Source organism: Schistocerca piceifrons, chromosome 2 (genome assembly GCF_021461385.2).
Source record: "Schistocerca piceifrons isolate TAMUIC-IGC-003096 chromosome 2, iqSchPice1.1, whole genome shotgun sequence".
Classification (NCBI taxonomy): domain Eukaryota; kingdom Metazoa; phylum Arthropoda; class Insecta; order Orthoptera; family Acrididae; genus Schistocerca; species Schistocerca piceifrons.
The window spans coordinates 430987795-431015719 of NC_060139.1; the positions used below are offsets into that span (position 1 = coordinate 430987795).

At 41.3% G+C, this 27925-nt stretch overlaps 1 protein-coding gene across 1 annotated transcript in view; it reads right to left on the bottom strand.

The window, feature by feature from the left end:
* LOC124775447 (Down syndrome cell adhesion molecule-like protein Dscam2) overlaps positions 1-27925 on the bottom strand; it is a 157502-nt gene that overhangs the window by 111101 nt on the left and 18476 nt on the right. The window contains exons 3-6 of the mRNA XM_047250280.1: positions 21209-21532; positions 17879-18011; positions 15143-15301; positions 14593-14877 (exon numbers count right to left, since the gene is read on the bottom strand). Of these exons, the coding sequence (XP_047106236.1) occupies positions 14593-14877; positions 15143-15301; positions 17879-18011; positions 21209-21532 (901 nt within the window). The remainder of the gene's footprint in view (positions 1-14592; positions 14878-15142; positions 15302-17878; positions 18012-21208; positions 21533-27925) is intronic.

Sequence of the window (27925 nt, forward strand, 5' to 3'; positions counted from 1 at the left end):
CATCTGAGCTCTTGATATTCATACAAGTGGCTCTCTTTTCTCTAAAGCTCTCTTTAATTTTCCTGTATGCAGTATCTATCTTACCCCTAGTGAGATAAGCCTCTACATCCTTACATTTGTCCTCTAGCCATCCCTGCTTAGCCATTTTGCACTTCCTGTCAATCTCATTTTTGAGACGTTTGTATTCTTTTTTGCCTGCTTCATTTCCTGCGTTTTTTCTATTTTCTCCTTTCATAAATTAAATTCAATATTTCTTCTGTTACCCAAGGCCTCTGTTACCCTAGCCTTCGTCTTTTTACCTACTTGATCCTCTGCTGCCTTCTCTACTTCATCCCTCAGAGCTACCCATTCTTCTTCTACTGTATTTCTTTCCACCATTCCTGTCAATTGTTCCCTTATGCTCTCCCTGAAACTCTGTACAACCTTTGGTTTAGTCAGTTTATCCAGGTCCCATCTCCTTAAATTCCCACCTTTTTGAAGTTTCTTCAGTTTTAATCTACAGTTCATAACCCATAGATTGTGGTCAGAGTCCTCATCTGCCCCTGGAAATGCCTTACAATTTAAAACCTGGTTCCTAAATCTCTGTCTTACCATTATATAATCTATCTTATACCTTCTAGTATCTCCAGGATTCTTCCATGTATACAGCCTTCTTTTATGATTCTTGAATCAAGTGTTAGCTATGATTAAGTTATGCTCTGTGCAAAATTCTACCAGACAGCTTCCTCTTTCATTTCTTACCCCCAATCCATATTCACCTACTATGTTTTCTTCTCTCCCTTTTCCTACTCTTGAATTCCAGTCACCCATGACTATTAAATTTTCGTCTCCCTTCAGTACCTGAATAATTCCTTTTATCTTATCATATATTTCATCAATTTCTTCATCATCTGCAGAGCTAGTTTGGCATATAAACTTGTAGTAGTCATGGGCTTCGTGTCTGTCTTGGCCACAATAATGCGTTCACTATGCTGTTTGTAGTAGCATACCCACTCTCCTGTTTTTTTATTCATTATTAAACCTACTCCTGCATTGCCCCTATTTGATTTTGTATTTATAACCCTGTATTCACCTGACCAGAAGTCTTGTTCCTCCTGCCACCAAACTTCACTAATCCCCACTATATTTAACTTTAACCTATCCATTTCCTTTTTTAAATTTTCTGACCTATCTGTCCAATTAAGGGATCTGACATTCCACGCTCCGATCTGTAGAACGCCAGTTTTCTTTCTCCTGATAACGACATCCTCTTGAGTAGTCCCCGCCCAGAGATCTGAATGGGGGACTATTTTACCTCCAGAATATTTTACCCAAGAGAATGATACCATCATTTAACCATACAGTAAAGCTGCATGCCCTTGGGAAAAATTATGGCTGTAGTTTCCCCTTGCTTTCAGCCGTTCACAGTACCAGCACAGCAAGGCCGCTTTGGTTAGTGTTACAAGGCCAGATCAGTCAATCATCCAGACTGTTACCCCTGCAACTACTGAAAAGGCTGCTGCCCCTCTTCAGGAACCACACGTTTGTCTGGCCTCTCAGCAGATACCCCTCCGTTGTGGTTGCACCTACGGTACGGCCATCTCTATCGCTGAGGCAAGCAAACCTCCCGGCAAGGTCCGTGGTTCATGGGGGGCAATCTTCTTAAAGCTTCCAAATAAAAGGTCTGATTGATGGTCTGACTTGGGGGAACAAACTCTGAATGAACTAGACCCTTGGCATAAAAAAATCAAATCAGCATTCTTTTGACTTTTGATTTAACTTGACAACATTTTTTTGGATGTCTTCTGTTGGCTTCACTGTTGCTTTGTTTCTGAGTCATAATCATAGAACCTTGACTCATCACCAATAATGACCCTTGACAGAAAATGTGGATCAACTTCAGGCTGTTGTTTCAAAGCACGATATGTTTCGACATTCCTTTTGATTTTCAGTCGGAACCTGAGGAGCAAATTTGTCAGCAACCCTTTTCATTTCCAAATCATCTGTTAAAATTCTCTGAACCAAACTCCAAAATAACCCACTAATCTCTGACAGTTGAGCAGTTGTCTGTCGGCAGTCTGTGAGCACAAGTTCTTGAATTTTTTCAATATTTTGTCAATGCGAGCAGTTGATGGATGTCCAGAATGAGATTTGTCATCAATTGACATTACACTATCTTTAAATCTCTCAAACACCCCATACACTTGAGTTTTTCCCATAGCCTCATCTTGGTAGGCCGTTTTCAATATTAAAACAGTTCCAGCAGCATTTTTAGTGAGTAGAAAACAAAATTTCATAGCTGCACATTGCTTACTTAAACTTGCCATCATAAAAAACGAAACAAGAGCAAAACAGCACTAGCAAAAACAATCACTGCAGATGAACAGAACAAGCCAGATTGAAAGCAAATGTGGCACTGAAGTGGCAATGAGTTGCACTGTACATGCCTTAATATAAGATAACTGAGCTGCAACTACGTTTATAAAAACTGCACACTCGACAAGTCACTTTAAAGCATTATGTATGTATCAAGATTTCTTAGTGTTCCATTGACAGATGGAAGATAACAGTCACTATGTGAGTTGTTATTAAATCTGATTTTATCTTCATTGTTTATACAGGAGCAGTATAGGATGGGTTCATAGTTAAAGTGAAACAAGTTCACTTTTCATTGTCAGTAAACTTTATCAACAGCCGTACACTTAAGATATTTTATTTTATTCTGAAAGCAGCCAGTTTCAGCAATTCATTTTGCCATCTTCAGGCCCCATACATTTTTTTCAAATCAACAAACTTACTGTATAGTGCCATAAAACTTGATATTGTGAATTCCAATTGTTGTGCAGATGCTTCATACGAAGACATGACAGCAGCTGAGTTGCTGTCATGTCATCTTATGAAGCATTTGGACAATAACTGGAATTCACAATATCCAGTTTTATTGTGCTATACGATAAGTTCATTGACTTGAAAAATTGCTGAAACTGGTTGCTTTCATAATAAAATAAAATATCTTCATGTGTACAGCTGCCAGTAAAGTTTATTGACATTGAAAAGTACATACCGGCTGATGTATCCTGGTCATAACGGACTAACTGAGATTTAAAGTTGGTTTTTGGTTATTTTACTATAGAGCTTACCATTGTATTATGAAGAAGTAAACTCATTTATTTTTGGAGTAGTTGTGAACCAAGTCAACAGTGGTCTTGTTTTATTACACTTCAGGCTGTTAGGAGTGAGGTTTTGTCTTGATCTAAATTAACATGTTACACACTTGGCAACAATGTTGAAAATGACTGTTCATACAATTATTGCTCTGTGCCCACAGTATCAATCATATGTTATATATACGAAGTGTTTTTATAAAAAGTGCCATGTTGTTAAGATGGAGGAAAATAAGCAAAAAAACGCGTGCTCTCCAAACTTATCCGCAGCTGAAAAGGATTTATTGCTGAAAATTGTATTGTCTGTATAAAGACAATAGAAAGGGAGAAGAATGGTTAAGGTTACTACTGCCAACAAAGAAAAGACATGGAAAGAAGTTGCTGTTGACTTTAATTCGTAGTACAATCATGACTGGACAAATAATGGAACAAATCATGACCTGAAAAAGGTTGAAAATGTGTTATGACTGTGTAAAGTAAAATATCAAGGAAACACTTGAACTTAACAAGGTGTTATTTTAAGTCACACTTTGAAATTATTACATCTCATCTTTATGTAATTACGTGTGGAATGCACACTCAAGCAAAAACAGAGTCAAAACTTTTTGAGATTGAAATGATTAAAACTGGAAGTCTTAATTTCACCTGGCTTACTGTTACAGAAAGCAGATAGAAGCTAATTGCAGCTGTGCAGGCACCATTTATTAGTATTAAGCCTTAAGATGGCAATTCAGATTTTCATTGTGAACTGTACACATTTTAATAACTCTGATACATTGTTTGCAACAAATTTGCTGTATAAAAGGTAGTTTATAATATTATTTCTCATTTTCAGCTTTGTAGCTGTTTGGTGTAAATAAATTGTTAATAAATGCCATTCTCTTTGCATTTTGGCTCTTGTTGGATTCATTTTCTGTAGGTACTGGAATTTATTCATGGACTCTCCTCTTAAGGAGTACTGTGTCATCCATGCCAGACTCCTCATCCAATGCACTGACAACTATATTTCCTCAAGAACTGGTATATGTGGTGTAATGCAGTGGTTAGCATCACTGTCTGGTGTGCTGGTGTCACCAGATCAAAGCTGACCACCAGGAATTTGCTATTTGGCATATGTGATTTCTGAAAGGTTCTTGAAAAATCTTATGTTCGTAATTTTTGTTTATTCTGGAATGTTCATTTTTTTAAAAAATACTGGCAGGACAGTTCTATTCTGATTGTATATTGGTGTCAGTAATAAATGTGCTTCCAGTGCTAAATGTTGTGTTTCATTGTTGACTCTGCTTTCAGATTTGGACTTGATTGCATTTTTTACACACTGTTTGGTAGAGACACCAGGTACATCAAGACATTTACATCGACATAGCTCCAATTAAACAACATAAGAGCCAATGCCTACACCGACAGGAACCAGAATACATGCAATACATCATTCCTAAGATGCATATCAAGATATTGATGGATTCCAAGACAGCAGTAAGTCAGCTGCACATCAGGCATCTTTTGATGTTTTCCAGAGATACCAATCAGGATCCATCGAAATGGCTGTAAGGATTTGACCAGTTTGCCAAATACAACAGATGGGATGACATGATGTGTTTGGCAAATGTATACTTAGGTGACGTAGCCCAGCAATGGCTTTAGAACAATGAAGAGAAGTTCAATAGCCAGAACAAATTCCAAGCCAAACAGAAGAAAACTTTTGAGGGCAATCAGCAGCAAGGCTGCTTAGCAACTGAAGAGCAATGCCAAATGTCGTGGCCAAACAACACAGTCATACATTCAGAATGTTTTGGCCCATAGCAATACTGTGAGTCCAGATATGACAGGAGACAACAAATCTCACATCTGATGGCAAGAGTCACAGAAGATATGTACCACACAAGATCTTCTGATAATGAATATCACAAAACATAGTAATTCATCAAGTGGTGCCTGTGCGTCAAGGAAATGCAACAGAAAAGAGTTTGATGAAAGAGGCATTATAATCTCCTGAATGTGGTGCCTATGGAAGTTGTTTAAGACTATGATGATATTGCTTCTTTCATACACCAGGTTTAATGAGAAGAAGTACAGTATTTTATGGCAGACCAAACACATAAGAAATAGCAGCCATGAATGTCAATCCCATACACAAGGAGGTAACAGAGAATGTTGAAGAAGAGGTGTATCAATCTTAGCACCGGTCTCCACCACCAGTCAAATACACCATGAGTAATGGCCTCAACCAACTCTGACATATGGTGCTGCCATCAAATGATAAACTGGCATATGATCAATGCAGATACAACCAGCTCCTCCACTGAGTAAAATGCATCACAGAAGAACAGCCATTTGGAAGACAATGGACAACATGCTGCTCTGTTTTCACTGTGGATACCCTGGACATGTTGTGTGGTACTGCAGAGAAAGAATGTAAGTTTTAGATGACTACTATGCTGCAAGACAGAAACTATCACAGCACTACTATTCTGCCAGTCCACTGCAGACAATTGTAGTTGACCTGTGGACTGAAGCTCATCACCATACCCTAGATGATGTCATTCCTCAACACGCCGTAGCCAGTCCCCATCAGCACCAGTCAAGATGCTCAGTTAAACTATGAGGCTTTTTTTGATTGCAGAATGCTACTCAGGCTTACAAAAGAAATCTACATGCCAGTGATAATCACAAGCATTGTAGGTAGCCAAGGAGAACTCTGGATCACTAGGTGTCACAAGTGCCACAACATATTCCTAAAGGTAGGTGCATAGGGACATTTGAACCAGTTCAAGAAGGGAATATTAGTGTCATCTATGAAGGTTCGTGCTCTGCTACAACTATTACCAAATTGCCAATAGGATCTAGCCTGACTGAGGAAAAACATCAGCTAGTGACAGCCATACTGAGTCAGTTTTCAGATGCTTTCAAGTGCACAGTGGAGGAAAGATAAACCAAGCAGCCTGAGGTAAAACACTGTATCAACACAGAAGGTTGTCCACCAGTTAGCCAGCACTCATAGAGTGTTGCCAACAGAACAATAGATAATATGGGAGAAAGTGGAGAAGATGCTGCAAGATGATCATTGAAAATTCAAAGAGTTCCTTGGTCCTTGTGAAGAATAAAAACAATTTATGACATTTCTGAACTGTCTACTGATGATTCAACCAAATCACCAAGAAAGGCGTCAATCCGTTGCTGCGCACTGGTTACACCCTAGACTGCTTGAAAGAAACAAAATATTTCTCAGCTATGAACATTGTAATGGATATGCTCGGCTCATCTCATTTTTCATAAAGCATTGTAGATAGCAATGTATGAAATGATAAAGTAATTACCTTTTTATATCATTAATATAACACTTATTATTTCCTATAATCATTGCTTTTATGAAATGTTAAATTGATTTGTATCTTTTTAGAAACAACTTCAGTGATATTGATACTGTACAAATATCTTTGTAACATGAAAGGTTGGTGTATTTTCTAATATTTGAACTGTGACTTTATTTATCAGTGCACTTGTTGATTTGTGTGTGTTACAAGCAGAAGTCAGTCTGAGTCTAGTTGAGTCATGAGTCAGTTGTAACTGTATGATGGCATAGTTGGTTGGACTTTGGAATCTGATACTGTAAGTTAAGATGAAATTAGATGGATGTAAGCCTGTTGAGCTCTGTTGAATATTGGTTTTTGTAAATGTTCTCTTCTTACTATGCCCTGTGTGTTGAGTACTGTGAAGTGAATGAATTCACTTTAAAAAATTGAAGTGAAATTTCAGTTCCTGCTTCATTATTGCATTTTTCCATACGTATATGAAAGCAAAAACAAATTCCTCTTGAAGGAAGTGAAATCATTGAACTAGACAACCTGTCAAAGAAGAATCCCTACATTAATGAGGACAAAAGTTAGAAACATATATTGTTTTTAACAGCCATTTGCTCATTTTATATTGTCATGCAAATGGCCACGTTGTAATTAATTGCCTATATTTGCTATGTTAGTTGGTTTTCCTGTTACTGATGCCAACAGTGCAAGGAGGCATATTAAAACATGCAGAAAGGCTTCTAGCAAATTGAGGTTGATGGGGCTGAACAGGAAAAAAAACTGCCTTCAAAGGGATGTGGTTCAACATCTTAAATGGATTTATTTGCTGTCTGCATGACATTGTCTTTTTTGAAGGTATTTGAAGAACATCTAAGTTGTCTGACAATCGTGTTGATGTGTGTCCACACTGCATGTCTCTGCTTGAATCCAAAAGAGTGCCTCTTTCACCCAGGAAATAAATATCTCAGGACACATAGTGAATGGTAATGGAGTCTGTCCCAGTCTATAGAAAATAAGATCAGTTACAGTTTTTCCAATTCCTCAGCATATTTGTGAGATGAGAAATTTTCTTGGAATGTGCTTGTACTACTGGCAATTCATAAAGGACTTCTGTATCAAGTCAAGTCCCTTGCAAGGGCTCCTGCAGGGTGATGCTAAATTTATATGAAACAAGGTGCAAGAAAGGTCTTTCATTGTCCTTATGAAGCTGCTAACACTTTCTCCAATTCTAGCATTATACAATGAGAATGCTGAGGCAGAATTTCACACTGATGCTAGTGGTTTTGGGATAGGGCAGTTCTAGTACAAATTCAGAGAGGTGTTGAAAAGGTGATAGCTTATATTCTCCAAGTCCACAATGATTTGCTCTGTAGCTGATTGCCCTGCAGTTCTTTGGGCTATCAACAAATACCAGCCACATTTATTCAGTAAACCACTCACCATTGTGATGGATCAACATTCTCTATGCTGAGTGACTAGCTTGAAGGCTCTCTCATGTCAATTGGTGAGACGGACACTGAGGCTCCAGGAGTATGTCATCACAATCGTATACAAAAACTAGTGCAAAGACAAGGGTGTTGACTGTCTTTCAAGGCATCCTTTGCCAGAACACAGCAGCAGCAATGAAATTTCAGTCATAACTGCGTTAAATGATACTGCAACTGAACAGGCAGAAGATCCAGCACAGTTGAAAACCACAGAAGCCTTGAATTATGAAGAACCAACTGAAGGAGGATTCCAATTAATAAACAGAACATTCTGTAAGAAGAACTATGATCCAGTGGGGTGGAAGTGGTTGCTCATCATCCCAGCTCATGTGGAGGCAGCAGCCATGAAGTATTTTCATGACACTCCCCCATCTGGTCACCCGGGTTTTGTGAAGACTCTAGACTGAATGAGCTGCAGGTATCACTTACCTGGTGTCTGTCAATCCATTAGACACTGTGTGAGTCACTGTAAGGAATGCCAATGAATGAAGCATGTACCACAGTTACCGAAGAGGCATTTGATACCTATCCCGCCTCATTCCATGAGATTGAAAGTGACACTCTGTGGAGGTTGACTGCAATGTCCCCAAAGGTATGCTGAGTGCTGAAGCCACCAGAAATTGCAATAGATATCTTTTTGTAGCACCCTATGTGATGATCTATCATTGTGGAAAAGTTTTTGAGTCGAGACTCATATCAGCGATAGTTTCACTGTCAGAATGACAACCGTCTACCATCCACAGATGATTAGCTTCACAGAATGCTGTAATGTGATGTTGGCAGATGTACTTGTGATGTACATTTATGTCAAACAGACAGACTGGAATAGTATACTACCTGTCGTGAGATTCACATACAATGCAGCAAAGCAAGACATTACAGATTTCACACCATTCCTTCTGCTCCAAGGTCTTAAGGCTGTAACAACAATGCATGCACTGTTCCGAATACTACCAGGCAATAATCACATAGACTATGTGAAATATGTCTCACCAGAATCAAAGAAGCAATGTGGCTGGCTAGTATATGGAGCCTAGGCACCCAGGGTAAAGACCAAGAGCTCTATAACACCAAACATCAGCCAGTGAGATACAGTTCAGGATTTTTACATCTGTGTGAAAAATGAGACTATTGGAAAAGTTGCTAAATGCTACTTTGGGCTGTACTGTATCATTTGACACTTGTTGGATGTCACAAACACAGTCAAGTATAATGACATTTCAAGAAGACAAAAACAGAGAGATTGTCCGTGTCTTCTGTATAAAGCTCTACTACAGTTCAGAAGAGCAGACCGATAATAACAGATTCAAGCAAACTGAAGACCCACGCAAATATAATGAAGCTTTGATGGAAGGAACTATGGTCAATGCTTTTCATGGTGAAGAGCAAGTAACAGTGTGACCAAAACACAAGGATCTGCTGTTATCACCATATAGAGCACCACTGACAAGTTCTAGCTGCAGGATTATATAGTTGGCACGCATGAGTACTTCTGAAAGAGCAAGATGATGTAGTCAGCTCCAGTGAGAACTTCTGAAACAGCAGGTCACTGTTTCTCAAAGAGAGGCAGCAGTAATACGAGCTGTGGTAAATGCATTGTAGTGTAGCGGTTAGCATTGCATGCTATGGGTCACCAGATCAAACCCAACAATCACCAATTACTTGTTATTTAGTATTTGTAATTTCTGGGATGTTCTTGAAATATCTTACATTTTTGTGATGTTTGTATATTTTGTAATGTATGAGTTTTCTGTCCTGATTGTATACTGGTGTCAGTGGTAAATATGCTCCCAGTGCTACAGTAAGTGTTATGTTTCAGTGGTACCCTGCCTTTGCATATGGACTGGAATGTGATTTTGATGTGACGTTATTGTGAAGGACAAGTGCTATGACTGAAATAACAGCTGCATAGTTTAGTTTTACTTCAAGTCTTAAACTTAAACAACTTGGCATTTGATCATTAACAAAAATTTCCACTAGCAAAAAAAGTGGCAAGTGGAGTCCTTTCTGGGAACTGACCTGTGACCTTATTTTTAATAAAAATTGGCCTCTAATATCCTGTTTAGCCCATACCAAATACTCTCCTGCGTGTTTATTTGGAAAAACACAAATATTTAATTTAAAAAGAAAAACTTAGTTTGAATAAAACTAATAGTCAAGAAAATAAAATAAATGTGAAGTATCCTGCTTCTCCCAAATAGACAATTTTTTGGATCCTCCTTTGGCACTTTCTTCTAATGTTCTTTCTTTTTATTCTGACTATAATATAGTATTAATCCAAACTTACAAATGTAAGGAAAGTAAAAGCATTTAATGTCTCTTCATTCTTGTGGAGGAAGTTTATTAACTGATTGACTCAGACTTTTTTTTTACCTGAGACCTTCTGGTCAGTATTCTCGAATGTAACCACTGAGCTACTGAAAGAATCTTCAATTGAAGACTGGCTGAAACATATGACTTTTCTAATTGACTTACATATGCTTACCAGTATTTATGTTCACTTATGTGCATGAGGCTGTTATATCAGTTTAAGCACATTTAGATTGTCAAATTTTGATACTCTTGTGTAGTTACTTCTATTCAAGTCAAGAGATTATTTCTGTATAGAGGTGTTCAGTCATTGTTGGCTGCTGTTCAGCTCCATATACTTCACTGTTCACTGCAAATATTTCAAATTTTCATTTCATATTCTGCTGCGAGGTATCTATAAAATGATTTTAAACTAATTACATCAATTATGAGTCATCTCCAAGAACTGTTACAAGATCAGTTATTATCTGCAATCACTACTTACACAGCTGACATTTTCTTTCACATAACCTTTTTATATCATCTCATAAGCACTGCCATTCTGGCCACAGATGGGACAGGTGGGCCCAACTGACTGCCATGTCATGCATCAGCAAATGGTTTTATAAAATCACTTAACCATCAGAGATCATCATCACTATAATGTTGTCGTGGGGCAGAAGTTCTGTGTGAAAAGGATAAAAGGAGGGACTTAGAAAAATCTGGTAAGAACTGACATCATGATCAGACACCAGAAATCACCAGAATCTTAAAACATGTAAAGTACATAAAGAGGGGAAGAGAAAGCACATATTGTGTGGAATTACTAATATAAATTTTATAAAAACCATTCCCCCATGCTGCCTGACTGGGAACACCAACAGGAAAACTGTGTAATAGTAAGTATTAGGCGTGAGTACTGAAGCTGCATATGACCCATAGCACAGGCACAGTATGAAAAAGATATGTGATTGGTGAACTGTTTAAACTGGGGAAGCAGGAAATAACAGCAGAAAGGAGTCGGAACCATTACAACAGTAGAAGGAAGAGAACTTGTGCATTTAAAAAAGAAAGAGTAAGGAAAATATTACATTACATGCTCACCTTAACCTACCTAAATAATGTCATATTTAATTAAAATATGTATGTGATGCATGGCTGTTTTCATTAATTGTTTTGAGAGGAAGGCAATGAAGACTTCTTAAGATTCAAGTTTCTTTCAGGACACTGAGTATCTGACCTTTCTCTGCAGGGTGTAAGATTAGATTAGATTACCAGAATGAGATTTTCACTCTGCAGTGGAGTGTGCGCTGATATGAAACTTCCTGGCAGACCGAGACTCGAACTCGGTACCTTTGCCTTTCGCAGGCAAGTGCTCTACCAACTGAGCTACCCAAGCATGACTCACGCCCCATCCTCACACCTTTAGTTCAAGTTCGAGTCTCAGTCTGGCACACAGTTTTAGATTAGATTAGATTGGATAGTAAGACAGTTACCACTAACCTGCTGCAGCTGATGCTGGTTGTCAATCAAATGCATTGTCAAAGCCAACTTGGAATTGGCCAGGTTTATGTGTTCTTTAATGTAATAACACAATATTTTTCCTTTTTTTTTTTAAAAAAAAATCATGTTCCCCTCCCTCCAAGGGTTGTGATGTTTCTATTTCCTTTCTGCTATAATTCCCACTTTCCAGTTTAAACAGTTCATCAATCAGGTATCTGTTTCATACTGTGCCTCCGCTATGGGTTATGTGTGGCCTCAGTACTCAAGGCTAGTATTTACTGTTACATAGTTTTCCTGTTAGTGCTCCCGGTTTGGCAGCATGGGGGAATGGAATGGTTTTTATGGAATTTATGTAAGTAATTCCACACAATATATCTCTACTCCTCTTTATGGTGTTTTACATTTTCAAGATTGTGGTGACTTTTGGTGTCTGGTCTATGTCAGTTATTACAGATTTTTCTAGGCCCCACCTTTAATCCGTTTGACACTCTGTTGAACACTGATGACCTCAGTATTGCATGTCCAATCTGTAGCCATTCAGCCATGCACCTACCTCTTTCTTCACACTTTCTACCATTTCCCTTTATGTTACAAAACAGTTGTTTAAAAGTTGTTGTTTAAAAGTTACAAAAGTGAAGATTTTGCTTCTATTCTAATTTGGGTTCATGTCAGCTGTGCTTTATTTATTCCAGCTTTGATAGCTGATAGGTGGAGTAAATGTGTTTATTGTTATGCGTCACTTGCCCTGCAGCACACTGAATCATAATTTAAAGATTAGTTACAATTTGAGAACTGCCCAGAAAACTCCTCCTCACTACCTGATACCTTACTCCATTCGTGATAACAAGATGACAGTGTACAGACATAGTTTTGAAAATTCATAATGCTGTTGTCAGGACTCATTAAACTAATTAGCCTAACTGAAAACTACAGTGATTACTATGATGCACTACAGTATCTTTTTGAAGCCAATACGATCATATTTTGACAATGAACTGTATTTATTTTAGTTTATATATTCAGATTGGATTAGTGAATAGTTTGCATGTCACTTGATGGCTTTTATATGTATGTGAACAGCCTCAGATTTACGATATTTCCGAACCAGGGCAAAAACTAGATAGTGGCGCCCCTCCCCCAACCCTTTTGTGTGTTTGACAAAGGAGTAAAAAAATTAAAAAAAATTGATTTTTCAAAAATACGTTCATTTTGTAGAGCACATATTTCTGAATAGTTTGATATGTAAAACATATACGTTGGAAGAAATGTAAGAAATGTTGTTTGGTCTTAAGTGTGACAAAGTGCAGTGCCACACCTCTTCACACAGCATTCTTCTACTGCACGTCACTGTACTTGGCTCTGTGGAACTTAAATGGGTATATTTTGTAATGGAAGCCATCAGACTTCTGTTCAGGACAGTGGAAATTAAAATGTCCTACGATGCCTCTCCTGCTCTTAGCCTCATGATTACTATTGGGGGGGGGGGGGGGGGGGGGTTGTAACTGGAGAATAATAACTCCTCAGAAAAAATTTTCATGTGACATAAAATTAAGTAGGCCTACAGGAGACATAAAACCAGTAAAGACAAGAGACAAGCAAGACAGTACAAATTTCTTCAATCCTTAGTTCACAGCATTTTTTCCCCTCTAATGTTGCTACAGCCTTATATGATATGCTTTCCTTTCTGCAAAAGAATCCATTACCTCATCAAATGTTTCACTGCATGAAAAATCAAAATGTCATTGTTAATACTGAAAAAAAGCTGTTAACATGAATAGTAGTAGGAATGGTCATTTTATCTACCTCATTTACATAAATAAAAACGACAGAATATAATTCACAAAGTGCCAATAGCAAATGCCTATTAGGCCTACTACAAGCACAAAGTTTTATGTTAGGAAACTGTTCCACATTTCATTCCTACACTCCAGTTTCTCAAACATGCAATTGAAAAGTTGTACTATGATATTTTCTTACAAATTTGGAATCTTCATATTCTTCCATATAATTTGTCTGATGTCCCCGTTTCTTCTCCTTCCTCGTTATAACAAACAATTTTGTTATCACTAAGTCTGTAACTATTTCTGCCATCATTAAAACCAACTGGCCTGTAGTAGTGTATCAATTTACAAAAATTATCTGCAAAATTTCATTTTCTTGGATACACAGAGATGATTAATAGGTAATCTTTCTTACCGTATTACTTCTGTTAATTATTTATTCCCACTCCGGTAGTCAGAATATACAGATTTCACTAATAATTATAACAACGCTGATCATTCACACACCCAGTTAGCCACATAAACTAACAGTGATTGGCATTCACCCGTTCGGTTTTAATTTACTCAGCTTGTATAGCCCCATTCCCTTTTGTCGGCGGGAAAGTTTTTTATTTCTCGATGCGATGGAGATTCCCCTGGCAGAGACATCATGTACACTATGCATGCATTCAAAAATAAACGTATGATTTGTTTAGAAATTAACTTAGTATGTCTTCAAAAATGTTCAAAAACCAATGGAGATGTGTATCAAAATCACACAAATAATCAATAGACAAACATGTGCTGGATGCTAAGTGCTTTGTGAAACAACCCTTTTTTCTTCTAGAAAATGAATTTGGGGCCCCCTGATATTGCCACCCGGGCAGATACCCCAGTTAACTCCCCCTTCCCCCTTCCCCCCCCCCCCCCCCCCCCTCTAGACCAGGGCCTGTGTGAAAGTTTTTAAGATATTATTGTGCACAATTTATTTGCTTCTACATCTTAACATGCCATGTTGCAGCATCACATATACAACAATAACAACAACAATAATAAGAATAAATAATAATGCATTTGAACGATAATAGGATTATTAGTTGTGACATACCATTTACCACAACAGGCACTGTATAGTTTGCCACAGCTACAGCATTTGTTGCTCGACAGGTGTAATTTCCTGTGTGTTTTACAGTAAGACTGCTGAAACTCAAAGTACTTGAGAAGTCATCTATAGTCTTTTCTGTAATTCCTTGTCCTTGAGAAATATTCGAGCCATCTTTCAACCATACAATTGATACTGGACTGTCTCCTTTGCTCACAATGCATGTCAAATGTATTCTCATACCTCTCTGCAATTTTGGTTTTATTAAAATAGGATCTATTTCTGGTGCCTCTGGAATGGATACAAGTGTGATTCACATATTAAATATTTGAACAATATTGATCAATCTCATTAAAGTCCTTGTGAGTGTATTGTTTCATCACTTATAAAACACAAAATAAGCAAATACTAAAATATCCAACACTTTGGCCACAATGCTGTGGTCTTCCTCAGCACATAGCCTGAGGATCAAAGCTCTCAACAGTTCTAGATTGAAAGGAATAAATGCAGCTATTATGTACATTAACTTCCACTGAATTAGTTCTGTTACACATACCTAATACTTGAACTTTAACTTTTCTTCTGGCTGAACGCCCACTAGGATTTCTAGCAATGCATACATATGCTCCACTGTCCTCAGATTTATCAACATCTTTTATTGAGAGTGTACCATTGGGAAACAATGTTCGCCTCTCAGTTTCATTAAGGGGTCTTCCTGAAACAAAGAGTGTAAGGAAAAATTATCTGAATAGAGCTGTTGTATACTATAATTATGTAGTTTTCACATAGTTCTGTGTAATACAGTCTGTAAAATACTATACTCACTAATTTATTGGTTTAAATGTAAAGAATATTAAAACAGGGTAGTGATACATCAATGTATTAATTACCAGTAACAAAGAAATAGAAACAGTCATCACTTACCAGCCTTAAAGCTTGTACTTATAAAGGGAGGGCTACAAATAAACTGAAAACTACCCAAATTAAGATCTGGATGCGCGTGATATGATGAACGAGGATATTAAATAAAATGGGAAAGGCATAAAGAATTTCAGAGAATGCAGTCTATCAGGAACATGCTAATCAAGGGGAACAGGTTTCAGTGCTGTATAAAGTGCTGCTACTCTTACTAGTCTTTCAACTAAAATAAATTTCGTCACTGAAATGCTTACTATTTCTAATGGTGTCTGCTTTGAGTAAGAAGTTTTTCGTGTCACTCCCAATGAAACAGAGCTACAGCATGTTAACCTACATTCTGTGAAATGAAGTTTGCTATGAAGATAATATTAAATCACAATACAGCTTGCTATTTATTTTTCATTCATAGCAGTTCCTGAAAGCTTCACTGGGAAAGTTAAAACTAATTTTCTGCTTTAGTAGCTTGAGTAACTGATAACAAAGCAGTAAAAATACATCATGATGCATCATGAAAAGACTTCAGGTCACCCATAAGTTGATTTGTGTGTCTGTTCTTCTGCCACTTGGTGAGTAGATTTTTTACCTATCCAATTAAATAATTTTATCAATAATTGATAGTTTCTCCTGTTATAAAGAAGACTGTTTGAATGAGGAAACTGAAATGCTGTCTACAGAAGATTAAAGTAAAAATATAAATGTATAAATGGTCAGAATCTAACTTTTTCCTTCTCTGAGAAAGTGTATGTTATTTGGAAATCTTCTCACATGTTACACATCACAAGTTGTTACAAATCTGATCCATTAACAATTTTCATTGTGTATGCCAAGAGTGTCCATCTTTTCTTACGGACATAGGCGACTAAAATTCTGTAATACTTAACAGTGTAATCATATAAATATTAAGAAAGGTGTAGTATATTAAAATTGGTCACTTACTATAGCTGAGGAAGCAGAAGTAACAACTTCTCAAATAGCAGAGTCGCTGTGTCATTAAAAGGCACACAAACAAGACTGAGTACATTTATAACTTTGGGATGAATCATTTTTTTGAGCTTCTGGTGATAAGAGTGCAGCATTGGCAGCAGTGAGCTTGTTCTGACCACTGGCTGGGGTATTGATGTCCAGTACAAGGTGATGTTAAGATCTGCCTATGTTTATTGGCACGACATTAGTATGAGCTCCCACTAATAATGAAAGATTCCAAATTTACAACTGTACAGAAGCATTTTTTTTACTTTAGGTATGTTTTTAAATTTACAAATAGCAAATAAAAATTGCAGAATGTTTGTTTATTTGGGTTGCAGGCATAAACAATAGAACAAGTGACATGCACTCTCTCACTGGCACCTTTACAGTAGACAAAACCAATACTTGGCCATCTTGAAATATGCACATCATAGCTATCAAAGCGTGTGCTTGCTGCACCTGTCAGTATCTACATTTAGAGCTATATCCTGCAGGTCACATTATGGTACATGGCAGAGGGTTCTTCTGTTACCATTATTTTTACTGTCATTTTATATTACGTTCACAAATGGATTGTTGGTAAAGCTGTATATGACATTTAATTTCTCTGTTTTTTGTTGTTGTGATCATTTTGTGAGATGCATGTGGCAGGAAGTAATGAACTGCCTGATACTGTGTGAATTTCTACAGTAAACCTGCCCATGATCCACAATGCGTTTCTTGTAGGGCCTGCCATTGTAGTCTGATGAGCTTGTCTGTACCAATCTCATGTCAAGTAAATGAACCTGTGATGAAACACATTGTTCTTCATTGGATCTCTTCAGTAAATCAGATACAATTCCCAGTCTGATGAACAGCACACAAGAATTGCTTCAACAAATGACCCAAGTCTTACATGGATGAATTACATTTCCTTCAGGTCTCCCTATGAACCTCAGTCTGGCATCTGCTTTTCCTGCTATTGCAAATTCCAAAGTAATAATTAATATTGATAGCTGTATAAAATCCTCCAATTCTGCATGGCATGATTGCCACAATGGTAATGCCCTAAAAGTGTGTAGACAAAAATGTATAGGTCATGCTCACCTTTTAAGATTGAACTCCATGTTTAAAAAGAAAAAAAGTTGATAGGAAAAGAAGTAGATAATCATGAAAATTCATATATGTAACTGTCCCTTGTTGCAATCAAGAATATGAATTATGATAAATAAATCAGTACCACCAATAATGAGCACTATCTTAACTAATGAAATAAACAGAAAGAAATAATCACATGCTTATTTGCCATTTGGAAAGGAGATAAGTTCTAAAACCCAAATTTTTTTATGGTAGGAATAAATTTTTCTCCAGAGTAAGTAATGTTGACTCTTAACAGTGACTTTTTATCCACACACTTTTTGCAGCTCACCATCCTTTTCCCAGTGGATGCTGATGATAGGATGTCCTGTGACATAGCAATTGAAAATAGCATCTGTACCAGCTGTGACAGTCTTGTCTTGCATAGGCTTGATGAATGGTGGTCCAAGTATATGAAGGTAGGCCTGTGGGGAATAAAACGCTATGTTATGAAATTAATTATGAACACACGTGTAAATTCAGGTAAGGTAAGTTACACAATGACTGCTGATGATGTCTGAAACATATACATCTAGATATGGTGTTATTTTGGGATTGCAGCTGGATGTCACTGACTTCTTGCAACTCACCTGAAGAGGACGGCCTGTCTCTCAACAGAAATATCGTGGCAAGAAGTTGACATCATCCACTTGCTATCTCAGAATTTCATGGAATACTCATTATGGAGAGAAAACTTCAAGATACACATACACATGTCAGTTTTAAAAGTTTTGTATTGGCTAAAGCGAAGCTTTGTGATTCAGGTTCAAAATAAGACACTTTATTACCTTGCAGTGCGAGCATGAAAAGTTACCACCAAAAAGGCTTGCTGATAATGTAATTAAATTTATTGACAATGAGAAGAAAAAGGAATGGCAGTGTCGATGGGAAAGATGGTGGAATGTGCACACAAAATGTGAAAGCTGAGTACACTATGTGATCAAAAGTATCCAGACATACCCAAAAACATATGTTTTTCATATTAGGTACATTGTGCTGCCACCTAGTGCCAGGTACTCTATATCAGTGACCTCAGGACTCATTAGACATCGTGAGAGGGCAGAATGAGGCGCTCTGCAGAATACGCGAACTTTGAATGTGGTCAGGTGATTGGGTGTCACTTGTATCATACATCTGTATGCAAAATTTCCACACTCCTAACCATACCTAGGTCCCCTGCTTCTGATGTGATGGTGAAGCGGGAACGTGAAGGAGCACGTACAGCACAAAAGCGTACAGGCCAACCTTGTCTGTTGACTGACGGAGATCTCTGACAGTTGAATATGGTCATAATATATGGTGCAGCACTCCACAGACAGCTATCCAGACCATCACACAGGAATTCCAAACTGCATCAGAAGCCACTGCAAGTACTGTGACAGTTAGGCAGGAGGTGAGAAAACTTGGATTTCATGGTCGAGCGGCTGTTCATAACCCACACATCTCGCCAGTAAATGCCAAATGACGCCTCGTTTGATGTAAAGAGCATAAACATCAGATGATTGCACAGTGGAAAACCATTGTATGGAGTGGCAAATCATGGTACTCAACATGGCAATCCGATGCAGGGTGTGGGTATGGCAAATGCCCGGTGAATGTCATCTGCCAGTGTGTGTAGTGCCAACGGTAAAATTCGGCGGTGGTGTTGTTATGGTATGGTCGTGTATTCCACGAAGGGGCACCATCACATCATAGGCCTACACTGATTTTTAAGCACCTTCTTGCTTCCCACTGTTGAAGAGCAATTCGGCGATGGTGACTGCATCTTTCAACATGATTGAGTACTTGTTCATAATGCACGGCCTGTGGCGGAGTGGTTAGACAACAATAACATTCCTGTAACGGACTGGCCTGCACAGAGTCCTGAAGTGAGTCCTATAGAACACCTTTTGGGATGTTTTGGAACGCCGACTTTGTGCCAGGTCTCACCGACCGACATCAGTGCCTCTCCTCAGTGCAGCACTCCATGAAGAATGGGCTGCCATTCCCCAAGAAACCTTCCAGCATCTGACTAAACGTATGCTTGCGTGAGTCGAAGCTGTCATCAAGCCTAAGGGTGGGCCAACACCATATTGAATTTCAGCATTACTGTTGGAGGGCGCCACGAACTTGGAAGTCATTTCCATCGAGATGTCCGGATACTTTTGATCACATATAGGAAGTCAGTGATGTTGAAATTTCATCAGAAGGGAACAATGGTGAGCGAAGTGAGATTGATGTACCTACAACAAAGTGCACACAGAAAAATCTCCAGCCAGATTATGAACAAGTGTGTTATCAGGCAAGGATTTCTGTTGTTTTATCAACAGTACAAATAAGCATTAACTTTGCAAAAACCTTATAGCTTTTGTTGCATGGAACTGATCTTCAAGGCTAGGGAGGAAAGTCGACGACAAAAGTGTTCTATCTATAAAATTTGGTTTTCAAAGGTTCCAGGCACAACGCTGTTTCCGAAATTGTATATCATTAAGTTTTTACGAAAAAATGAAGCATTAGAACTGAAGCAGCCAGATGTTTAATCTAGATGAAATGTGAATTAATACGTATTGCACTGTTAATAAATGTTGCCAATTTTGGAAGAAATATTGTCAAGTAGAAGGGTCAGTCACTGTTTAATTGTTGTGCTACGTATTGATGTATAACATATACAGTACGTGTTATAGCTCCACTTGTAAATTGGACTCGGGCTGAGGAGGCCTACAGTTTAAATCCCTATTTGGCCATTCAGATTAAGGTTTTCTGTCATTTTCCTAAATTGTACCAGGTATATCTAATCTGACCTTGTGTCCCATCTATAATGATCTCGTTGGAGATGGGGTGCTAAACACTAATCTCCCTTCCTTTAAATGGACCCTGCATCTGCAGTTTAACTGTGTAGTTATCTCTTCAAGTCATTGGCTGGTTTAACACAGTGGTTGGCACACTGGACTTGTATTTGAGTCGACGATGGTTCAAATTCGCATCTGATCATCCAGATTTAGGTTTTCTGTGATTTCGCTAAACTGATTAAGCCAAATGTTGGGATGGATCCTTTCAAAGGGAATGGCAGACTGTCTTCCTCATACTTCATTAATCTGAGCTTGTGGTCTGCCTCTAATGACTACACTGACAGTGGGATTTTATACGGTAATCTTCTCTCCGTCCAAGTCAGAATTTGTACAATAGCTAGTATCTGAACTGCAGGCATGTAGGCTACACCTCGTTTTGCCCTGAGTTGTCAGTTCTGAAATTCCAAACAGTGTTTGTGAGAATCAGGTGACAAAGATGACAGGAAAAGGAGAGCCTACAGTTATCTGTGTGACTGCGGCTGCACTGCTTCTTTAACTGTTCACTCTTCCTGTGTCTCAGGCACAAACACGATGATGGTACTGCCACTCTGGCCAGGCTTTGCGGAGTAATATGTATTCATGGCGCTTTGTTTTCAACAGAGCACAGGAGATTCCAGCCGCCCTGTCTGGGTGCGTGATTCTTTTCTTCTGATCTGTAACTTTTGTTTTTCCTTTTTTTTGTTGATGTAATTTGGATAACCAAAAGTTCTGAATTCTGGCTGGCGTTTAGGTAATCAGATGGGGTGGGCTTTTACGGCAAGTGATTCGTGTAGCTTATGTTGGAAGTTGCGTACCTGGTGCGTGACGGAACCGACGGCGTTGCTGGCTGTACAGGTATACCGGCCGCCGTGCTCTGGCGCCAGGGCGGACACGTTGAGGTAGCTGAGGACGCCGTCGGCGGTGACGCGGTTGCTGACGGCGACGCGCTCCCCACCCGGCGATGACTCGAGCGGCGCGCCGTCCAGCGCCCAGGAGACGGTGGGCGCCGGGGAGCCCGACGCCTCGCACTGCGCAGACCACGCCGAGCCGGGCGCCAGAGTCGCGTTCGGGAACGTGCGCAGCAGCACCGGCGCCGCGTCTGCAACAGCCGGGCCGTCCTGAACGCCAGCGCCGGAAAACTGGACACAGACGTATGACAGTACTCTCAAACACGGCTAATTTTTCGAAACCTACAACATCATTGAAGACTCAATCAGGTGAATGAATTCAGTCTCGACGGATGTGCCGAACATTGTACTGGTAATAGGTGATTTATATTACTGGGGAGTGGCGTAGAAGTGGCAGGACGGGGTGGGGCAGTCCAACAAACACACTGTGATTGGTCGCTCTTGTGTGACGTTAGCAGGCAAACAACCGCCGGCCGCGGTTATTTTCCAGTGCATGAGAACGTGGATAAGGGTGTTGCATCATGTGACGGGTAGGCATGGCACACACCAACTTAGAGGGGGTCAAGGAAGACGCTGCGGAGATAACCGGCGAAAGTTTGTCTAAGATGGTTTTCGGGTAGGGTGTTACGTGCGCTCAAGACTTAGTACCAGAAGTCGAGGACTGTATGCGGACCACTCTGAAAGCGGTATTCTAAAGCCTATCCTCGAAACCAGATGAGTGTATGGTGCTTAGCAAGAGAGTAGTGAAATGTCTGGGGCAACAACAAGAAATCTGGAGTTACCGTTGTTGGCGGGGCACGGAGGTAAAAGCCCACGATTCACTGGATGAGGGGCCAAACGTTTCGTTTTAGGGGCACGTAAGACGGTGCTCGTCGGTGTCTTCGAGCTGACAGTCAGGGCAAAGTGGGGAGGTGGCCAGTCCTATACGATAAAGTCGACTATTAGTCGGGAATTTGCCCTGGACTAAAACATACCAGAGTGCAGACACAGACGACGGTAAAAATGGTGCATAAACACACCCCCAAACCGTTCGCCAGTTAATGTTAGGGTGCTGTAGCACCATGGGGTCGCAAGGGTTGGGCAGCATAAACAAAGGATAATAGTCTTTTGTAATGGGAGGACGGGTGACGGGAAGATCGGCCCGAACGTAGCTGAGTTCGATGAAACAATTGGCGACATGGTAAAATAGTGGAGAAATAGGTGCCACATTGATCGGTGGATCGAAGGAAGCTGGTTGGAGGATATCTAAGAGACTGCGTGTTAAGGACGGGACCAGTCCCCGCCAGTGCCGCAACATAGTATGGACAAAGAGTGCAGAATATTGTGCCCACACGTTGAAGAGTCTGAGGCCACCTTTTGCAGGAAGCAGTGTTAGAGTATTGTAGCGGATTTTGAAAAGTGCCCCTGCTGACACGAAATATCCAACGGGTGATTGGATGTGGCGACCAAGGAGTAACGGTATTGGGAGAATCTGGGCGACGTGTACCAGTTTAGGTGTGACATACATGTTGAGATAGGACACGTTGGAGTTGGTTTAAGTTACGGTGCACTTGACCCCGAACATGGTGTCGAATCGACTGCAAAAGACGCCGGTAAGCGAGGGTCACTGTGCGGTGTGTGGAGCTCATAAATTCGATACCCAAGTAACGAAGGGCGGTATTGACTGGGAGTATGGTCGGCACCACAGCCGGGAGGCCACGCCCAATGTGCATCATAGTCGATTTGCTGACATTAAGAATGCTACCCGAAATACGTCCATACTGGTGGATCCATTGGATGGCGTCACTGAGTTCTGTGGAACAGCAAGTGAGAAAGAGGAGGTCGTCCGCATAAGCCCTGCAGTGAAAGGTGCAGTCACACAAAGTGAGACCCTGCAGTCTAGAGGTAAGACCAGTGATGAAGGGCTCAGGTGCAATGACATATAGTAAAGTAGACACAGGGCATCCTTGACGCACAGAGCGGCGTATAGGAATCGGTCCTACAAGCCTCCCATTGACTTGTACCATCGAAACCGTGGGAAGTAGTAACAGGCGAATGGCATCGACAAAGAGTAATGGGAACCCCTTACATGTCGCCACCATGGGAGGAATGGGTATCGAACGCGATCAAAGGCACTCTTGAAATCGATGGATACCAGTGCTGCACGAAGGCGACAAACTGCCGCCAGCGCGATAAGGTCACGAGATTCTCCTAGAGCTGTTTGAGGGTGGCCCCACAACCACTTGCAATCTACTGCGGTGAAAGGACCGTAGGTAAGACGGTGTGTATGGGCGTTGTTAATAGGTGTGCACAGATTTTATAGTCTGCATTCATTAATGTAAGGGGCGATACGCAGAGACATTAGACCCTCCCTTTGGTTCAGGCACAGGTAGAAGAATGCCAGTGACGAATTCAGATGGAATCGGGAAGGACGGAGTAAAGAGTTCCTGAGTCATTTCCGTCCACCAAGGTAGCATTAACGTGGTGAACGCCCGGTAAAACTCCACAGGGAGACCATCCGGTCCTGGTGATTTTTCCTGGCCCCCTTGTTGATCGCATATACCACATCTTCTGCGGTGATTGCAGACATCATGGAAGTTGACTCCGCTACGGTGAAGGTCCGAACAGAGGGAGGATGGAGACCATCAGGTATTGGCGTTGTCATCGGTTCGTCGTCATAAAATTGGCGATAATGTTCAGCAGAGCAGACACCACTGCCGCCTGTGTTGTGTGGTGAACGCCGTCGGAGGTCGTGATGTTGGGGACGAAAAGTTGACGTCGACGACGATGGTCGGATGCGGCATGGATTGTGGATGGCGTTTTGTCGTGGAGGAGGTCCTGTCGTCGGGATCGCACCATGACACCATACAGTCGTGCACGTTGGAGAGAGAGGAGGCGAGCTTTAGTACGCTGTCGTTCCCTATGGTTTTCAGGTGATGGAGGGAGCGCATCGAGCTCACGGAGGACAGCGTAGTGAAAATTTGTGGTGTCGCGATGCCATGCTGCTGCTTCCTTGCTACATTGCATGAGGACCTTTCTGATCGCAGGTATGGCACATTTGAGCCACCAATGGAACGTGGATGTGTACTGCGGGAGGCATCTTTCGCAAGACGCCTATGTGGTGGCAATGCGTTGTCGGCAGTGTGGATCATCAAGGAGGGAGGCATTAAGCTTCCAGTAACTTTTGCTGCACCATACTGACTGAGATGGCAAAGCCAGGGAACAAATGATGGCGCAATAGTCCGAAAATGCAAGGGGCCATCGTTCTGCTTGGGAGACGTCGTTGCCAAGGTGGGCAGAGACATAAAATCGGTCCATTTTGCGCTGTATAATGGGTAAAACCGGGGGTATTGCCATGAATTTTCTCCGAAACGTCCACTAGATGAAAATCTTCGATTAAGGTGAGCAGCGCCGGGCATGGCGAATAACCAGGCATTTGGTCCTGCGGATGGAGAACGCAGTTGAAATCGTCTGGCATGATAAGGCGATCATAGCGCCCTGAAAACAAAAGCGCCACGTCACGTCCGAAAGAAGTGGATCGCTGCCGACGGTTCGTGAAGCCAGTCGGAGCGTAGATCTTGATGACGCGCGTGTCGAAGATGGTAACAGCCATGCCCTACCAGAGGGAAGGATTGTCGTGTCCGTGAGTGGGATTCCTCCGCGTATGTAGAAAGCCACTCCAGGCCCTGATAGATCACATGTGGACGTGTATGAGTCGTAGCCGTAGACCAGTGGTAGTGTGGCAACGCGAACTTCCTGAAGAAGGGCGACGTCGGCGTCAGAGGCCCGAAGCATGTCACGTAGGAGCTGCAGCTTGGGTGCATTGCCGATGGTGGTGGATGCACATCTACCATCACCAAGGGGAGTATGAGGAGGGCACCGACAGGAAGTCCCGTCCCATCTGCTGCAGTGCCTCGCTTTTGATATTATCAGGCAGCCAAGTCCAGGGGAGGCAACTCATCCGGAGGAGGGGACGTACCTTTCTCAACGACGTCGGCCTATGCTTCTGTGCCGTGGGTCTGTCCAATGTCCATGGGAATTGCATCTTGGTGAGAGAGATCTGGAGCTGTCGGCGGGGAGACAGGCGTCTCAACCTGCGCACCGATCGTTTCATTGTGCGTTGCGACTTCCATGATGGTCCCGCGCTGCGAAGCGTCTTGATCGTCGTGAAAGCTGTCCGCCGACCTCTGCGTGGAAATGTCTGCTGGTTGGGTGTCGTCTTCGTCGTATTGGGTGGCGATGCTTTGAGAGCCCATGGGTGAATGGCGGCGACGTTTGCGCCTACGTGGCGAGCGTTGTTCGCACACGTGTTCCTCTGTGTCGGACGACGGCAAGGAGGAGCGTTGACTTGGTTCGAAGGCGTCGGTGGGTACAGTGAAGTTGTCAGACAGGTGTTGTGATGAAGTACTGGTCTCCTCAGCGTCCGGTGCGGGAGCCTGTTCGGCGGAATGGTTGTCAGTTGGGACGTCTGCACCGTCCTTAGGTGAATGGGACGGTGGGACGTGCTGACCGGAGGGACCGGGCGACGGACTGGGCGAAACTGTAGATGTGGCGAGAGCCGCTGCATAAGTGACCGGTAGGGCGGTCATCATGTGTGTGACTGACGCTTTCGACAACGGAAGCTGATGGACACGTCGTTGAATGCATTCAGACCATAAATGACCTTCGTTCCCGCAACTGGAACAAGTGCGAGGTTGGCCGTCGTACATTATAATGGCACGGCAGTCTCCTATACGTAGATACCAAATCGATGCGGACCTGTCTGACATCTTTTTAAACGGGATAGGTTTGAAATTGTACCCATCGTTCGGTGACATGTTCCGGAACGTTGCCATAGGGACGGAGCGCCGCGATGACGACGTCTGCAGGTAGTTCGAACGGCAGTTCGAAGATCCTTATCGTTCGTGTGCCGAGACTTGCGTGATTGACGGTAAAGGGATCGACGTTGCCGTCGGAATGATAGAAACGCAGTCCACGTTTTGCCTCTTGAAGCACCTTGTAGCATGCCGCATCGTTGATCATTTTGACCTATACGGTACTGCTAACAATGGATAGGTGGATAATAATTAGATCCGTTGGTGGTATTTTAACTTCGTCACGAATAAATCGTTCTACCTTCAGGGCCTTGGGCCGGGTGAAGTCTGAACAAAAGTTGAAATGTAATGTCTTCTTCCGATAGTTGTACGCCATGGTGGTCTACAAGGAAAACGGTACTTGCAGCGGCCGAAGTAAACACAAATACACTGCACGAGCCTCGCCTGCAGCGCTCTGGCGCGTGATCGCCTCGCAGCACTGCCGGCGGCACGCTGCCACTCAGCCATTGAGGTGGACCTTTCGACTCTGATGTGTGAACAGTCACAAATCGGCACAAAAATTCGTGCGGATTGTGTTTAAACAACGGTAGACATTGTGTTGAAATGCTGTGCCGGATGAGCTACTGGTCAACTGTGAGCAATCGCAGCACCCACCTCGCACATACCTTTTTTTCATAGCCAGTTCTCCATGCAGATATTATGCATTCGCTTATATGAGATGCCTGCAGTCTCAGCAATCTCACATACTTTTGTTCGGCGATCTGACATTACCATATCATGGATTTTGTCAATGATTTCCTCCGTGGTGACGTCAAATGGACGGCCAGAGTGTACTTCGTCTTCGGAGCTTGCCCGACCAAGTTTAAATTTATTAACTCAAAAGTAAATGGTCTCCAAGGATAATGCAGAGTCTGCGTGAACTTCATCCAGTTCTGTTTCGATTTGTCCGATAGTTCAGCAGTTCAAGTGAAAATGTTTAATAACAGCACGGAACTCGGTTTTGTCAATTTTCAGCCACAGTCGACACACCGACCAATTCAAACGGCTGTCAACTGTACGCCGTACACTGTTGAAATTCGTTATACTAGCCTTGGAATAAACTTACAAACCATGAAAAGGCAGCAAAAGTTCCATTCTTTCTTGGAAATTTACCAGACTTACCAAACCATCCTCGTACATCTAGAAGGAGGACTGAACCTAGTGCCAGAACATTGCCTATGTTACTTGATGAAGAACTTGGCCAATTGCTACTGTAAAGCAGCAAGACATTTGCTTTGTTAACTGGAAAAATATGGTGGATAGTTTTAGTACGACTTGCATACGTAATGGTCGGCCTTCATATCATGTAAGTTACCAGTCTGCGGTCGAAATTGGTTCATTGCAACATGGACATACTTACCTACAGCAAGACATTTGCTTTGTTAACTGGAAAAATATGGTGGATAGTTTTAGTACGACCTGCATACGTAATGGTCGGCCTTCATCCCATGTAAGTTACCAGTCTGCGGTCGAAAATGGTTCATTGCAACATGGACATACTTACCTAGAATGGCGCAAGGGGATGGGGAAGGGGGAGTTTAACGCTGATTTTTGCGAACAGGTCACCACCTAGATTGTCACCTCTATTCATTATAGTGGATGCTGTGGACGTCTTCAGAATCCAGCTCATGACGTAAACATGAAGTCTCGTGATCAAAACTATACGCCGTCACATTTTCGTGGTTTGCTACTAAATTCTAACTATGAATATTTCTTCCGCAACGAGAATTACAACAATGTACTTTCTCGTCGAGCGCCAATTCACTGGAGTGCATGGCCACGCTGGTTGCGG